Genomic DNA, 17824 nt, shown 5'->3' with positions numbered 1-17824 from the left:
TGTGGGCAGACCCTGGGTCCCCCGCCCGACCCAGGAGGCACCAGTCACCGAGCTTGGGGGGGCGCACTCTGTAGCTGACCCAGAAGTGCACTGGAAGAGCTTCTTGTCCACTTCTGGATCTGCTGCTGAGCACGCTTTGGAGCCCCCTGTGCTGTTGTGGGATGCTCCATGTGCCCCAGCATTGCAGCACCCATAAGCCACCTGCTACCTAGAGGTATATAGAAAAAACATTTAAAGCTGTGTGTATATATGAATCACCACATCTCTCCAAATCGATTCGGAGGGTTCTGATTCAATTCAGAGATATTAAAGGGCTCTCTGATTTGATTCAGATTCAGAGATTTGGCCACCGAATCGGACTGAATCTCTGCCAAATCGAATCAGGGACCGAAGGTTTGCACACCCCTAGCAGGTAGCAGTTGAGGCTTTGACTCTGGCGTCAAACTGAGTTTAGGGTCAGAGCCACAGCCCTTTTCCCACCCCCCCCACTCCCCTGCCACCTGCACCCCACACTGCCTGCCTGCCTCCCCATTGCCACTTGCTCTCCATTGAGGCTTTGTTCCAGCCCCACTGTACCTGCCCCCTGCCACTGCTTACCCTGCTGTAGCAGTTGGCTGTTGCGGGGGGACGAATTTAAGATGTTCTCCAATAATCAGATTCCATATATGGAAACTTATGGGAAATGTATATATTTCTTATATAGAGAATCTAATATTTGAGGGTTTTCCCTTAAATTCATAGTCATCCTGGATTTGGCTAACTATGGTAAATGAGGAATTAAAAAAAAAACGCCTCCTTTTGCCAATATCTCTGCTTTGTTTTTTGTTGGCTTCTACTGTAGATAGTATGGGCACATCAATGGAGGGTTTGAGTTCTGACAGCATGTTCAGTTCGCATGAAGATAACCATTATTGGATAAGTAGGAGCCTGCTCAAGCCAGCAGAAGGAAGCACAGTACCCCTGACAAGGGTGAAATGTTTGGTTTCCATGACAACTCCACATGATATCAGACTTCACGGATCATCAGTTACCCCTGCGTTTATTGAATTTGACACATCTCTTGAAGGATTTGGGTAAGGTCTAGCAAAGCTTTTAAACAGTGTATTTCAAAAAGTAATGTCTTACTCCTTCTTTAAAAGAAATGTTTGTAATTTTAATGAACAATTTGAAAAACAAATGATTGAGCTGCTGAAAGCAGCATGCTAAATGCTTTCTGGCAAAGGATGCTGCTGAATTCAGCTAATGGATTCAAACCATTGCTTGTTTGTACAATTGTGGATGCTGTTAACAATAATACTTCAGTAAAGACCTTACGTGTGTGCTGTGAGCTCTTTTCAAAGAGAAAGAACAAAGGCATAGCAGTACAAAGGCACTAACTGCCAGGATTCAAACCAAGTACTGGGTCTCTAAAAAGATCGTTCACTTGCCTAAAATCAGGAGAGATTCAGTGCAGAATCTTGTAATGAAGAATTATATGGAAAGTAGAAGTAGAACTAAAATTATTTTGAAGCAGTGACTTATTTTAAAAAGAACTTGAATTAGGAAACACAGATCACTGTGGAACAACTAGGTAACGGTAATTAGTGTATGTGGTCCTGTCTTAAACTTTTCTGGGTCTGTATGCAAGTGTTTTCACATCTTTATCTCTCCTCTCCCACATGATCAGTGAGGACTTGGAAGGTTATGGCATTAAGATGTGGAGTTCTCCAAGTAAAATATTTCTCATAGGTTCTTTTTAAACGCTGGTAAAAGAACTTAAAAATTTTAATCTTTCACCAATGGTGAAAACCCAGACCTCACTACTTCGAATGATTTCAGGTTGTTACTAATGAAAGTATCCATTACTACTGCATTTACAGTGGGCAGGTTCATGAAATCCAGACAGCTGTTAGTGAGAACAATGTTAGTTAAATTAAGGTTTACGATGTTGTCCATACAATCTCAAGTCAGACAGTGGTGGATAGTTACTCAAAAAAAACCTGCGTCAGAATTTTTTTAAGTGAAATTCTGTTTGTGCAAAAGCTTGCTAAACAGGTTTCTGATAACTTGAGCAAGGAAGAATGTTAATTACCATTCCAGAGAAGCCTAAGGACTACAAGCCTACAAGATGGGTAGATCCTTCACCATTCATAGATGCCAGGGTCAGAAGGGACCTCAACAGATCATTAAGTCTGACACCCTCCCTGGGCAGGAAGGAGTGCTAGAGTCAGGTGACCCTAGCCAGATGCCTATCCAGCCTTCTCTTAAAGACCCCCAAGGTAGTGGAGAGCACCACCTCCCTTGGAAGCCCATGCCAAATTTCGGCCACCCTTACCATGAAGAAGTTTTTCTTGATATCTAGCCAAAATCTGCTCTTTGTCAGTTTGTGACCATTGTTCCTTGTTATCCCAAGAGGCACCCTGGTGAACATCTCCAGTCCCTTGCTTCGTTCCCCTAATGAATTTGTAGGTGGCCACAAGATCACCTCTCAGCCTTCTCTTGTGGAGGCTGAAGAGGTCCAAGTCCCTCAGTCTGTCCTTTATAGGGCTTTTCCTGTAAGCTCCTAACCATATGAGTGGCCCTCCTCTGGACTCTCTGGAGGTTATCCACATCCTTCTTAAAGTATGGCATCCAAAAATGGATGCAATAATCCAACTGCGGTCCGACCAATGCCGCATAGAGGGGAAGTATCACCTCTTTGGTTCTATCCGTTATGCACCTGCTGATGCATGATAAAGTGTGATTAGCTTTGCTGCTGATTTCGTCATACTGACGACCGATGCTCATCTTGGAGTCCACTGTGACTCTGAGATCCCTTTCTGCTTCTGTGCTGCTGAGAGGGTGACTTCCTAGCCAGTAGTGTGCTGGATATTTTTGCACCCTAGGTGCAGCACTCTGCATTTGTCCTTGTTGTGCTGCCCACTTTTCTAACCTGCCCAGGTCTGCCTGTGATTGTTCCCTACCTCTGGAGTGTGCACTTCACCCTGCAATTTAGTATTGTCCACAAACTTGGACAGAGTACATTTCACACCCACATCCAAATCACTGATGAAGATATTGAAGAGTACAGGTCCAAGGACTGAACCTTGCAAACTAAACCGAACCTTCATCCAAAAGAGGTATTAAAAGTGTCCTCTTACTACAGAGTCCTACCCAGTTCTGGAAAGACAAAGAAGCTCTGAGTGGACAACAGCTTCTATCCTTTCTATCTACTCTTAACAGTACATAAGAATGATAGCAAACAAATCTAATTCCAACCTGAAGTAGGCTTAGGGGCAGGATAATTTTTTATTTTCAACCAACTGCTTAGAGTTTATCTTAAATGGCATATCTGAGCACATAACATAGATATACGCAATTTGACCATTCCTCTACATTCCCCACTCGGTTCTGCAAGCAAGCATATAGAAATTACCAGAGGTGCAATCTTAGAGGTAGTCTTGGGAAAAGTGTCACTTGGAGTTCTCCTCCTTGTTCTTCAAATAATATGAAAAATTTCATTGGACTTTCAAGAGGCTGAACAGGTCAATCAAGATAAAATTTGGAAAGTAGATATTACTTTTCATTGTCACTGTAATCTCTTTATCACAGGGATGGGCAAAATGTGGCCTGCTGGCCAGATGCACCCTACCAGGCCATTCTATCTAGCCTGTGGGGCCCCTACAAAATTTAGAAAATTAATATTTATCTGCCCAGGGCTGCTTGTTATGTGGCCCTCAAAGGCTTGTCAAAACTTAGTAAGCGGCCCTCCGCCCAAAATAATTGCGCCCCCCCCCAGCTCTGTTGTATACCACAAAATGATTTAGAAAACCATAAAGTAATTTATTTGCATTTTTGTTCTGAATCTTTGTTCATCTATGATCTCATCACAGTGAATAATTTTTTAAAAAAATCTTTGTTTTTTTTCCCCTGCCCCAGGAAACTCATTAGGTCATCATGCCCAGGGGCTTCACCTGAGCAGATGGGAAGTAAATTTCTTACAAGGAAAAGAGAATGTTGCGATCATAGCTATGCAGAATTAATGATTTTTAAATGTATATAGTCAGGTTAGTCCTTCGGGATTTCCAGGGTCACCAAAAGAGGAGTTACATCCTGATTTATTTACAAAATTCAATCACAGCATATGTAAACTAGCAAAGGGCCACCAGTTATTTGCGTGTACATGTCAATAGATACAAATTCTTTACCAAATGAAAGATGTTCTATGATATGTGGCATCAGATATTTGTAATACCCATGTTAGACTTACCTTTAATGCTGTGTTCATTCAAGACTTGCCTAGTAACCTGCTTGTTGTCTGTGGAGATCAGGAAAGAGAGTGATAGTTTTTCTTTCATTAACATTTTATTGCTTCCTTCTTTGTTTTGTTTCATTGGATGCTGGCCAGAGCTGGAGGTAGGGCAGTATCTTGTGGTACTCTTGTGCTCTGCGAGGAACTTAGAAGCCTCTTGGGTACTTGGCTAGAGGGTCTTGCTTATGGTCAAACTGCTCACCAATTTGGGGGCTAGGAAGGGGTTTGGGTGTTTTCCCTGGATCAGGGTAGGAAGACCTGCAGATGTTTTTTGCCTTCCACTGTAATGAGAGAGATATCTTTCTAGGAGCATATTTTAATCTACTGGCTTCTTTGCTATTGCAGTGACAAGGTGTTAGCAATGCCTTTGTCTTCTCAGCTTTCTACCTGTGGCATGTTGAAGGGTGGGTTTGGTTCAGTTTGTGGTTGTGAGTATGAGTGGCTGGAGTGGATGATTTTATAGACTTTCACCACCATCACTGTTGTAGACAGCCTGAAACAGCCTCTGAACTGATATCCAGAGAGGGACCCCCAGCTACACCTGTTGATATCACATCAAAACCCTTATTGAAGTTAATTTTACCCAGGATCGAGGTTACTTTGATCAGATGGGCAAATTTTGATGTCTAGATGCAGCTTGTCTACGATTTCCTGTCTTTAGAACTCAGAGTGACTCAAATTTAACACATCCTCATTTATTAGTCATTTTCATCCAGCAAGAATTTGGAATGGTTAGTCTACTTACATCTAATGTAACTGTTGCAGAAGTCTCTGTTTTAGCTTACCAGGAGGCTGCATTTCTTGTACCAGAACTTGTTTTTGTACATGATCTAGATAATCTGTACTGGAGAGTTTCGCTACTGAGTTCAAGTCCCAGGTAAAATGAGACACTAATCCAAAATAAGAGTTTTTCCTGGTCTCACTTCTATTGTTGCAACATATGCAAGAGTTCTGACAGAATTCTCTTACTAGGGCCAAAATAAACACCGCCGTAAGGAAAAAAAAATGTTATTCCAGCTTTTCTCTCTTCCTTAGTAGATTGCTTCAACAACACCTAGGACTTGCACATACCTAGTGTCATATCTCTAGACTTTGAGATAAGCAGTGTCAAGTACAGCCTTGTTCATGTCTTTCCCCAGTGAACTGATGATATCAAGGTTGCACAGCAGACCAAACTAAACTGTATCTAAGAGCTGCCTTTAAATAGAAGTAGTCCCTCTGAATCAAAGACATTTGATTCCTTGAATTTTTGTCTGTAAAAAGTTAGAATTCCTGGTAGCAGTTGCACCAACAAAAAGCGTTTCATAAGGCTCTGCTCTTGAAAGATGTGAACATTAATTCTCTTTACTTAAGATGACCATAGCCATTTGGACTTCAGGGTCATTTTTCACTGGGTGGAAATTTTCTGTCTTAATATTTCTTCCATTAGTTAGCCCAGCCTCAGTATTCCAAAGAAGAAAATACAACAAATAACACTCAACACATTTAATCATGTGTCATGGTAGGCAGAAGAAACATCACAGTGTAAAGATGTCATCTGGTTTTCCTCCCTGTTTTTCTTAAATAAAGCACTTCTGCAGGAAAGTGAATGTCAAGCATAAAATATACATTGGCACAAAGATGTTCCAGGTGGTGGTACCAAATTAATTTTGGGGAGAAAAGAGCAATTGTTTTGGCTATTTAACCTTTCCTTTTATCCACTAACAGTTCTGTGTGATGCATCCCAATTATCAAGATAAACCTTATAAAAATATTACCTAATTATTTCCTTTTGAGAATAACTTGTCCCATTTCATATGCAAGATAAGTTGTTGGAATACCAATTGAATGATCTTTTTAGTGTCCACATATATAATTATGTAGTGAAATAAAGCAATTCTGTTAAGATGGCTATATTTAAGTTAGAAGAATTAAGTACAGGAATTCCTCTAACACTTGAGCTAACACAGGCTTCAGGACAAATTACAGCAGACCATAAAATCTACAGGAAATTATGGCATTCTCTAACAATCTCCAGAAGGCCATTCCAAGACTTCAGGCCTTATGGCCGAGTCTTGGATGACTCTGTCTTGGAAAAAATATTACTGGTTAACAGATTTTCTGTTCTTCATGTTAGCAAGTTAATTTAAATGGACTAAAGGTATGCTTACAGCACTTTCTTCCAAGTTGAACAGTTTCCTGGAAAACGCTTTTGATTGTATTTTGATTTCATAAACATTAACATACCCTGATTTTTATTTATTTATTTTAACAGCTGCTTATTCTTGCCAAGTTTGGCCCCCCATAATGCACCTACAAATAATGCTGTCACAACTGGACTTATTGATGGTGCTGTACTCAGTGGAATTGGAACCGGTAGGTACTTAAGTATATCTGTTTATGGTAGTTTATTGTTAAGTTTTACTTTGCTTAAAGCCACATACAGACATTCCATTTATGCTAGGAGAAGAACAGATATTCAAGAGATTTCTTATGAAAGAGAACAGGCTCTTCTGCAAGAAGTTAGATTGAATACTTATGAGGAAGATTTTGCTCTTCCAAATCTAACTTGAAGGCCTGCACACTTCTCTTGGATATTGACAAGCACCCAATATCCTACAAGCCTCTTCTGTGGGGACAACTGTCTGGGAATGGATTTCCCCATCAGCAGAATGGACCACCTTTGCTGTGAATCAACTGATTGGTGACAGAGGACATTCTTCTGCAGCAGGAACCATCCCACAAAGGGTTCCTGCCACAGCAGAATGTTGCTGCCTCCCTCCCACTGCTCTGGGCTGACCCAGAGAAGTGCAAGGCAAGGCAGACTGCTGTCCTGTGACAGCAGAATACCCTCTCCCTTGCATGGAAAAAGCAGAGGCTCTTTTCCTGTGGCATGAACCATGAAGATTCCCACCATGGGAGAATGCCCCCCACCCCCCCATGCAAATCAGCTGATTTGGGGTGGTGGAAATGTACTTTTTTGGGGCTGGAACCCTCCGGAAGCTGTCTGGGGCAACTGCTGCTTTACAGCTGCTGACAACTGCCAGGCAAGGGAGAATGCAGGTTGTCAATTAATGGGTTTCCCAAGGCCCAGGGTGGCAAGGGAGAAGCCCTCTAGTACCCGCTAGCTACAGAACTTGTCGGTGAGGCTCTCTAGCTATCATCGTCAGTGGCAATCCCTCATGGCTGAGGATGATTGCTCCCGTGGGTCAAATTAAAGAGTAGTAAATGAGTTCATTGATGGCTAAGAAGGCTGATCATAGAGCCACAGACTCTCTGGCGTTTGCCACAAGTGGTGGTAAAAGATCACAGATTTCTTGGTGTGGTTTCCTTTCCTTCCATTTCTGTCATTTTTCTGCCTCCAAAGCAAGACAGTTTTCCTCCAAAGTAAGATGTACCTTCTCTCACAAGGCATTACCATGTAGCCATGTCTCGGGCTAGTTTTTCCCAATTTGTAGTATCAATACCATGCTACTTAATGTTCACCTTGAGGCTGTCCTTGAAGTGTTTTCTCTGGCCCCTGCATGTCCTTTGTCCTTGGCTGAGTTGGGAGTATAACAGTTGTATTGGTAAACATACATCAGGCATGTGCACACAGTGTCCTGTCCACCCCAGCTGGTGTTGAATAATCAACACTTCCATACTGCTGGTGGTGGCATCGGTAAGGACATTGGCATTTGTGTGATGATCTTCCCACCCTTATGCCAAGGGTCTTCTGGGGAGGTAGCATGGGTGATGGTGTTCCAGGCTTTTCAGGCTGTCCCTCTAAGCCACCTAAGCTTCAAAGCCATAAAGAAGAGTTAGGATTACTACAGCTGTGGAAGAAATCAAACTTCATATTGTGGTTGAATCAGAACTGACAGAGCCAGCTTTTCTTTGTTTAGGGCTATACTGTGATGACAGGGAGAATTCCTTACAGCAAGGAGAATCACCCTTGTCTGTTTCAAAGGATTTCTCAAACTCTCTTAAGTTTACAAGCATATTTATACTTAAGACAGAAGGAGGAAAAAATACGACCTTGGACAGTAAATTACTGATCATTAACACACGCAGACATACAGGCTGTTTACTTAAAGAAGAGTGAAACATTGTGCTTATAGAAACAGTTATCAGTTTCTGGTTTCTCAGAAAGAAAAATAAACTTAACATCCGTGCACAGGGTGATATATCATAGACAAAAAAAAAAAAGCATTGTAGAATTTATCTCAAAATATTTAACTGAAATAAGCAGTATCAGCACTTCTGGTCTCTGTCTGGTTTTTTTCTAGTCAAATAGGTCAGAAGCCCAATTCAATTATTCCTATGCAGCTTTTTACAGTAGGAGTTTAGTTCGAGACCTGATGTTGTAATCATTGAATACATGATGATTCAGTCTTGCAAAGGCAGAGTTGGCACACCTGATCCTATGCTAGATCTCCTTGTCGTTCTTGGCCTTTGGTTGATGGCTGCTGAGGTACAGAAAGTGTTCAGCATTCTCCAGCTCCTGTCTGTTAATGAGGATCTTTGCCAGGGGAATTGATTGACCTGGAGCAGGCTGGTGAAGCACCTTTGTTTTTCCAATAATAAGGGTCAGGCCCAGGCACTGCTATGCTTGAGAAGGGCCATTTTTAGGTGTTCCTTCACATGTGCAACAAGAGCACAATCATCGGTGTATAGAATTTCCAAAACTGAGGCTGAAGTAACTTTGGTATTGGCACGGAGGCAGGAGAAATTAAAAAGGTTCCCATCCATCCTGTACTCAGTGCTGATGCCATGTGGCACATGATCACAGATGAGCATCTTGATGACTACAGGAAAGGTGGAAAACAGAACTGGTGTGATTGCTCAGCCCTGCTTGATTCCAGTTTGAATGGATAAGGGTTCTGTAGCAGAGCCACTGCATAGGTTGGAGGCAGTCATCTCATCATGAAGTAGTCTTAGAATGTCATAAATTTCCCTGGGGAGTCAAATTTTGGTAAGATCTTCCATAGAGCCTCAGGGTTAAGAGTCAAGGGCTTTGGTTAAATCAGTACTGTCAAAGGTCATATACAGTTCCTGGTGTTGTTCTTGGCACTTTTCCTCGATGTGCTGGCCCACAAAAATCATGTCCATAGTGCCACTTGATGGTCTGAAGCTGCATTGAGACTTGAAGGATTTCCTCAGCAAGAGGGAGCAATTGGTTCAGCAGAATTTGAGCAAGGATCTTCCCAGCGATAGAAAGGAGGGCAATACCTCAGTAATATCCACAGTCAGATTTACCTCCTTTTATAAAAATGGTGACAATATTGGTATTCGTTAGGTCAGTGAAAATTTCCTGTTCCAGATTTTGAGAGCTTGTTGGTTGTAGTTTTCCCACCTACTTCATAGATCTCAACTAGTATATCATCGGGGCCAGATGCTTTATTATTGTTCATCTATCTTACTGCCTGGTGAACTTCTTCAGAGGTAGATGGACTGGCAAATACTTCCCTTACTGGATGCTGCAGGAAGGATTCGATGGTTTCATCAGTCACCATCAATTCTTGGTTCAGGAGATTTTGGTAGTGCTCCTTCCAATGGTTTTTAATGGACTTGTTGTCTTTGAGGAGTGTGCTACCATCTTCAGGTCTAAGCAGTGCGAGCCCACAAGAACTTGGTTTGTGCACAGCCTTGATTGCACCGAAGAAGATCCACATGTCATGATTGTCAACAAATTGTTGGATTTCTTTCACTTTCCCTGCCCTCCGTTTGTTTTTGATTTCTCAAATCTTCCTCTGGGTTTCGTTTTCAAGCTGTCGAAAAGTTCCATACTTCTGACTGGATATAGGAGAGTTTTGCCAGTGACAGAAAGCCTTTTCTCTTCTGATTTTAGAAGGGCTTTGACTGTTGTTCTCATCAAACCAGTCCTGAAGGCTTTATCACCTGATGACAGTTGATTTTCTGCAAGTGTCATGGATGGCCAGACTACCTTAACACAAGTGTTACCATTTTCAACCTAAGATTGGTGAATTTCTTGCCGAGATATGTTTGGAGGGCTTTGTGGTGTCTAGGGATCTGAAGGCATTTGATGTTGTACTGTTGCCAGGCTGATTTGGCTTGCTTTCGATGTTTCAACATAACCCTAATGGACATGATTGCTCTTACTAAGTGATGATCAGTTCAGCAGTCATTGGCTCCTCATAACACATGTGATACGAAAGTCTTTTAGATCATGCTTTTATGATGACATAGTTGGGAGATGCCATTATTTGGAGCAAGGGTACCAACATTGCCATGTTGTTTTGTACCTGTCATGTTGTCTGAAGATAGTGTTAGTATTGACACGGTCATGCTCTGCATATTTGCTGGGTAAGAAGATGCCACTGGAATTGTTCTTGCCCTTCCTTCCTTCCTTCTGCTTTGGATGCACCGGACCAGGCTCGCTTGGAGCTGTGTGGGGTGATCCCGAGCGTAAGACTCCCCAGCTTCCTATCTCTTTCCTTTTCTCACTTCCACCTGTCTAAAGGTCTCTAGCCTCTGTTTATCTTGCTTTTTGATTCTTTTCTTGCTTATTTGTAGCTTTTTTCCCCCCTTTTTCTCTCCTCTTTGTCCCATCCCCCCATACTTCTGGTCTCTTTGTCTTCGCAGCCTTCTTTTTTACTGTCTCTTTCTCGCTCTTTCTCTCCTTTTCTTTTCTGCTTGCTTGTAGCGGGGAGTTATCTTCCATTAGCTTGCCTTCTGCGGGGTGCTCTAAATTACCCCTTCCCCCCCCTTTTGTTTTTCTCTTTTTTTTTTTTTTTTTTTTTTTTTTTCAAACCCCAGCCGCTTTTTTTTTTCTCCACCCCCTTCCCTCCTCTCATCTAGATAAGTGTCTGCTTTCCCAGACACTTATCTTTTTTAGTTACTATAAACTTTTTTTGTTGTTGCTTTGCTTAGTTAGAGTTGGGAATTAACCCTGTCCTATCAAGAATGGCTGCTCCTACAGCCAGCAGCTGGCACGAGGATGCCTCCCAGAACCTCCCCATTACCTGTGGGTTGAGGGTGCAGTCCCCTCCCTTTGTTGGGGTTGAGGTCTGCGTGGATGCTCTGGCTAGTCTCTTGGGACAGCAGACCATCCGTTACGCAGGTCATGTCAACATGGTCCCAATGATCTACCTGAGCGACCCCACCCTAGTCCATAGGGTGTGCGTACAGGGCCTGGACATTGCGGGTGCACATTATTTTGTCACCCCCCTAGACACCCTAAAGGTGAGGGTGGTGATTTCTAATGTGCCCCCGCACGTGACCGATCGAGACCTGGCCAGGGTACTCGAGCCCTATGGGGGGCTTATGAGTCCCATTTGCCAGTTGACCATAGGAAGTAAAAACCCCAAACTGAGGCATGCCCTGTCTTTTCGAAGGCAGGTTTTCATGCTCTTTAGGGAGGGCTCACGGTCTCTGCCTCAGTCCTTGAGCCTCTTGTCCAACGGGCAGAGGTATGTGATTTATTTCTCTTGTGGGCACTGAGCTGCTAGGTGGGAAGAGCTTCCGCACTGAAAACATGTGGTCTCCCCACAAGAGAAATAAATCACATGCCTCTGCCCGTTGGACAAGAGGCTCAAGGACTGAGGCAGAGACGGGGGGTCTCAGGCCTCCTGCAAGTTGCTCTCCACCACGGCTTTGGCTGAGGTGGCTGGCTCTGGGGAGACAGGCCAGACACAGTCTGGCCCATCCTCTGTAAAGTGAAAGGGACCCCTCAGGACTCCCCATTCCCACTGAGGCCTTCCTCAGCTGGTGCTGGGGAGGTCCCTGCTGGAGAGCCCGGCCCTGCTCCGGCTGTCATGTCAGCGACCCTGCTGACCAGGGATGAGGGCAGTTTGGACGTGGGGGAGGCGAAGACAGGGGTCCTTAACGCCTCACCCAGCTCTCAGAGACAGGGGGCAAGAAGACGTATGCACAATGTGTCGCTTCTGGAGGTCTGACCCAGGGAGCAGCAGAAGAGTCTGCTGACCTCTTGGTCACGTCCCAGGCCACTGAATTAGATGAGGAGGCTTGTGAGATGGAAATCCAGCTTTCTGAGTGTCGCAAGAGACCTCGAGAGTGGGATGACCTCTCCCCCCACAAGAAGGTGGGGCTTGCTCTTCAAGAGCCAGACCTTGACCTAGACGATCAGAGGAGGTTGATGAGCTTGGATATTGAGAGTGTGGATGCAGCGCTCCCAGCCAGTGTGCGGCCTCGCTGCTCCTCTGTGGGAAATGTGCAGCCCATGTTGGCAGACCCCCCCGGGTCGGTCCTGACTATGGGGGGGGCTCTTGACCTTTCTAAAGCAAACGAAAGGACAAAAGAACATAGCATCACCCAATGGTGCGCGGACCCTAAAGTGTTCATCAAGGCTGCCAGGGCTGTGGCCAAGCTCACGCAGCAAGATCTGGGCACTAGGCAGATGGGCTATCATCTGGAGAAGCTCGCCTAGCGGGTGAGAGATGAAGCTCGCCTGGCGGGGTCCCTGGACTAGAGTAGGGCATGATAGGCTTTTTCTTTTCGACCTGTCTCTGCCTTTGCTCGGCTCTTGGGGGCTTGCTTTTTATCTACGCCTTACCTTGCCCTTCCTCTCCCATACTGACACCCATGGCAGCCACAACTAATTGGCACTTTCAACATCAACGGCTGTCGAGATCTGGTGAAGCGAGAGGCCGTCCTGGAGCTCCTGCGCCAGAAGCGGCTGGCTGTCGCCTTTCTCCAGGAGACGCACTCCGACAGGCACAACCAGTTGGATTGGCACACTGCCTGGCAAGGCCAGGTGTTCTTGAGTCATGGCACCAACCTTAGCGCCGGGGTCGCGACTCTCCTATCGTCACAACTACAGCATGACACGGCGGTGGCACGAGAGGTTGTCCCCAGCCGCCTGTTGGTGGTCCGTGTCACCCTGCGCAACACCATCTGCTGCTCGTCAACATCTATGCACCTTCTGATGGCCAGGAGAGGGTCACTTTCTTTGAGACCTTGGCCGGCCTTTTGCACGATGTCAGCGAGGATGATGACCTGCTTCTTGTAGGTGGGGACTTTAATTGTACCATTGACCGTACGGGGCCTGAGCCTCACCTGCCCTCAGCCCGCAAGCTGCAGTCCATCTTGGAGACTGCAGGCCTTGTCAATGTCTGGTGAGCCCTGCACCCCGACGCGCACCAGTACACCTGAGTCAGGATGAGTGCCAGGGGTCTCGCTATGACCTGCCTCGACCGCCTTTATGTCACCAGGCACCACCTGCCACTCCTACGCAGCAGCCGCATCATTCCCTCGGGCCTGTCAGACCACGGCCTGGGTTTTTGTGAACTGAGCCTGCCAGGGAGAACCTGCGCGGAAGCGCCTTATTAGTGCTTAAACGTTAGCCTGCTTCAAGACACTTAGTTCCGGGACTGCTTTGCCAAATTTTGGCGGGGCTGGGAGGCCACAAGACCGAATTACTCCTCCTGGAAGCTATGGTGGGATGCGGGCAAGGTGCAGATCCGGGCCTTTTGCCAGCAGTACACTCAGATGGCCACAAACGAACTGCGCCTCCGTATCAGAGAGCTGGAGGAGGACGTGGTAAAGCTCGAGGCTGCCCTGCTGGCAGCCGGCAGTGATGTGGTGCTGTGCGAGAGCCTCCGGTTCTGGAAGAAGTGCCTGCGTGACTTGATGGAGAGTGTGGCCCGTGGAGTGAGGATCCGCGCCCACTGCCAAGAGCTGGCTGAAACGGATGCCCCGACCCGCTTCTTTTTCAACCTGGAGCGACGGCGGGCAGTGAACAAAGTCTTAGATCACCTCAAGACCTCTGAGGGCCAGGTCATTACTGACCCAGGTGAAGTACGTGAACATGTTGTTGCTTTCTATCGTGACCTGTTTGCAGCTGAGCCATCCTGCCCTGACGCCGCATGGGAACTCCATGCGGGCCTGCCGCGCCTTGGTGCCCCAGAAGCCGGCGAGCTTGAGCAGGAGTTTTCTCTGGCAGAGCTGGCGGCGGCCGCAGCTGGCCTCGCCTCCGGCAAAGCCCCAGGCCTTGACGGGTTACCTGTGGAGTTCCACAAGGCTTTCTGGCCTCTTCTTGGCCCCTGCCTCCTGCGCGTTTTCCAGGAGAGTCTTGTCAATCAGTTGCCGCCGTGCAGTGCTCACGCTGCCCAAGAAAGGAGACTTTGGCTGCATTAAGAACTGGCGGCCGGTCTCCCTGCTGTGCGCGGATTACAAGATCCTGGGCAAAGCGCTGGCCACCCGCCTCCGCACTATCGTGGCCTCCATCACTGGGCCTGAGCAGAGCTACTGCGTGCCGGGTAGAACCATCCAAGACAACCTGTTTCTGCTGCACGACCTACTTACAGCTAGTGAACTCTTTGGCCTGGACGTTGGCCTTATCTCTCTGGATCAGGAGAAAGCCTTTGACCGGGTGGAGCACGCCTACCTCTTTCAGACCCTGGAGGCCTTTGGCTTTGGGCCCCTTTTCACCGGCGCCGTCTGGGTCTTGTATCGAGATACTTCCAGCCTGCTCAAGGTGAACGGGGTGCTCAGTGCCCCATTCCCCGCACGCAGAGGCATCTGTCAGGGCTGCCTCCTGTCGGGCATGCTCTATGCCCTGGCCATTGAGCCACTGCTGCATGCTCTGCGGCGCCACCTGAGCAGTGTGGCCTTGCCACCAGCCGTGGGCCCTTCCGTTGCCCCTCCGCTGCGGCTCTCAGCATACGCAGATGACATGACCATCTTCCTTAACGCGCAGGAAGACGTGGAGGTCCTGCCAGCGAGCCTATGAACGCGCCTCTTCGGCCCGTATCAACTGGGCCAAGAGTGATACCCTGCTGCTTGGAGAGTGGATTGCCATGACCCCCCCGGCCTTGCCCAGGGGCCTCACCTGGCTCCGTGAGGGCCTTAAAATCCTGGGCATGTTCCTGGGGCCACCAAACTTCATGGTGCACAACTGGGACAGCCTCGAGGAAGGAGTGAAGGCCCACCTACAGAGGTGGCACTGGCGCCTACCCAGCCTCTCCTACCGTGGACGTGTCCTCATCGTGAACAACCTAGTGGCGGTGACCCTGTAGCATTGGTGCGCCGTACTCGATCCGCCGGAGGACCTGCTCGAGAGACTCCAGCACCTCCTGGTTGACTTCTTCTGGGACGGGCGCCACTGGCTCCCACGACCTGTCCTTTACCTACCTGTGACTGAGGGGGGCCAGAGTTTGGTTGAACTGGCGAGCAGGGTGGTCGCCTTCTGCCTCCAGGCCCTCCAGCGACTCCTGTACAGTGAGGAGCGCCCACCTTGGCAACACCTGGCATGCTGGTTTCTGCAGAGGGTGGGGGCCCTCGGGTTTGACCGGGAGCTCTTCCTGGTGGACCTTACGCTTTTGAACTGGTTGGTGCTTCCAGCCTTTTACCGTAGCGTGGTATGAGCCTGGCAAGTCACTTTCCACCTCCAGTTCCTGCAGTTGCTGGGAGAACCCCTGGTGCAAAACCCAGCGCTGAGGCGCCCCGTGCCAAGCCTGGCCTCTGCCAGTCTCACGCCCACTCTCATTCAGGCGCGTGTTCTCCGCCTGAGTCACTTTCTTGACCCTGCTCGGTCAGCCTGGCTCTTGCCCGAGGCCTTGAGCACCCAGCTGGGCATGCACTCCATTCGCAGCGTGGGCCATCTCCTATGTGACGTCCGGGCTGCCCTCCCATTGGAGGCGGCAGCTGCCCTGGAGGACCATCTCCGGGCGGGCCAGGTCCCCTGCACTGAGGATGCCCCGAGTGAGGCTTTCCCTGCTTTTCCAGTCACCCCAGCCATGGCCAACGATCTGGCCGGCAGCCCTGGCACCCTGCTGACACTCCGTGCCTCCTGCCAGTGATACGGGTTGTCCTTTTGCTTTTTTGTCGCGTAGAGGTTTATACGCCTGGGTGGTTCACGTCCGCCACGCCCAAGTGCTGGCGGGCCGCCCCAATACACTGTGGTGAAGGCGCCTGGGGCTGCCAGATTCCCCACCAGCCCACCCGGCGTGGCGCACATTGTATAAGCTGCCAATCACCAAGAAGGCTGCAGTGGTGGTTGCTGCACAGCATCCTAGCCATTGGCACGTTTGCCATCCCACTTGGACCCAGCCACCTCGACAGCCTGTCTCTTCTGCCCGGGGGGTGTTGAGGAGACCCTTTTTCATGCTTTTCTGGACTGCCCTCGCCTGCAGCCGCTCTTTGTCGCCCTCAGCCCGCTGCTGCAGGCTCTGGGGAGGAGCTTTTCGGAGACCACCTACGTGTGCTCCTACCCATACCGGGCGGCTGAGAAGGGCCCCATCTGCCTGGCCAACTTTGTACTGGGTCAGGCCAAGTTGGCCGTCCCCAAGAGCCCCCGGAACCGGCTTGCCAGGACCGGCTCAGATGATGCCCTGCAGCTTTTCCGCCTCCTGGTGCAGGCGCGCCTCTCACTGGAGTTTGAGCACACTGTGCTCTGGCGAGCGGTGCCCGCCTTTGAGACGCGCTGGGCCCTTGAGGGAGCGCAGTGCCAGGTGGAGGACGGCCATCTCAAATACGCGTTCTGATGTCATGACCGGTCTGGGCGACCAGGCTGGCTCGGTGTTGAACTGCAACTTCTAGCTCGTGCCGCGTCCTGGGCCCTCACCAGGCTGCTTTTTTGCTTTCTTTTTGTGTGGAAGTTGAAGATTTTGTTACGTGTGTGATGGGATGGAGCAGGGTCTGAATTGTTTATGACTGTGGCCGGCATGCCGACCGCATAATTAGCATGTAAGACACGACGTGAAACGCAGCGAAGGTGTCTGTCATGGTGTGATGTGTTGGTTGGTTTGGTTTGGTAGTAAGTTGTTTGTGTTTTCGCTTTGTAAGCGGCCACCATTGTTGTATACCTGAACCCCTGAATAAAGTAATTAAAAAGTCAAAGTCCTGGCCAGCTGTAACGTCGAAATTGCCAAGGAGTCTGATTGTATCCTCTTTTGGGATGATAGTCAGGATTTCATCATGATCAACATAAAACTGTTCTTTCTTTTCTTCCTCAGCATTGAGGTTTGGGGCATAAGCACTGATGTTGGTAGCAAATGACTTGTTGGTCAGTTTTAGCAGGAGAGTCATGAGGTGCCCATTAATCCCCACAGCTGGCAGTCTGGCTCTTAATGGCAAAAACAACACTGTATTTGCCTGTCGTTTTCAGGTTTTCCTTTCCAGAAGAATGTATAAGCCACCTCTTCTCCCTCAGATAGCATTTATCTGCATGTCTGAGACCAGCAATATCAATGTTGTATTGTCTCAGGTGACAATAGCTGTCCTGCATTCAGGTCTGTCACTGCTGAGGTTGTTTAGTAGGGTGCCTGCATTCCAGGATGAAAAGGATATTTTTGTTTCAACTGCAGTTTGAGTGACCCGCGTGGAAATAGCTAGCCAGTTGGTAAGATAAGGTGATACAACTTGTGTTTGGGGCACCTTTTCTAGCCTTCTCCATGTACTGAGTGAGCAGAGGGGATCCTAAAAAGGAATTCTCAGTCCCAGTCACAGCTGCTGAGTCACCCTCCTGTCCCATTCCAAGGGTAAAGTGACCAACATGTGACTGCCTCCTGCATGTCCAAAATTTGGGGTGAGGTGAGCACACTAGTAGGGAGGGAAAGACTGCAGCAAGACTTGGATAGGTTACAGGAGTGGGCTAGCAAAAACAGGATGCGC

General features: G+C 47.8%; 1 protein-coding gene across 2 annotated transcripts in view; it reads left to right on the top strand.

The window, feature by feature from the left end:
• LOC109321881 (WD repeat and FYVE domain-containing protein 3) overlaps window positions 1-17824 on the top strand; it is a 517024-nt gene that overhangs the window by 59076 nt on the left and 440124 nt on the right. For both annotated transcript variants that reach the window (XM_019552640.1, XM_019552639.1), the window contains exons 14-15: window positions 842-1073; window positions 6525-6625. In XM_019552640.1, coding sequence (XP_019408185.1) covers window positions 842-1073; window positions 6525-6625 — 333 coding nt within the window. The remainder of the gene's footprint in view (window positions 1-841; window positions 1074-6524; window positions 6626-17824) is intronic.

The sequence above is a fragment of the Crocodylus porosus genome, unplaced genomic scaffold, assembly GCF_001723895.1.
Source record: "Crocodylus porosus isolate Cpor-Errol unplaced genomic scaffold, CroPor_comp1, whole genome shotgun sequence".
NCBI lineage: Eukaryota > Metazoa > Chordata > Crocodylia > Crocodylidae > Crocodylus > Crocodylus porosus.
The sequence above is the reverse complement of the archived record's forward strand: the minus strand, read 5'-3'. Positions and strand labels throughout refer to the sequence as shown.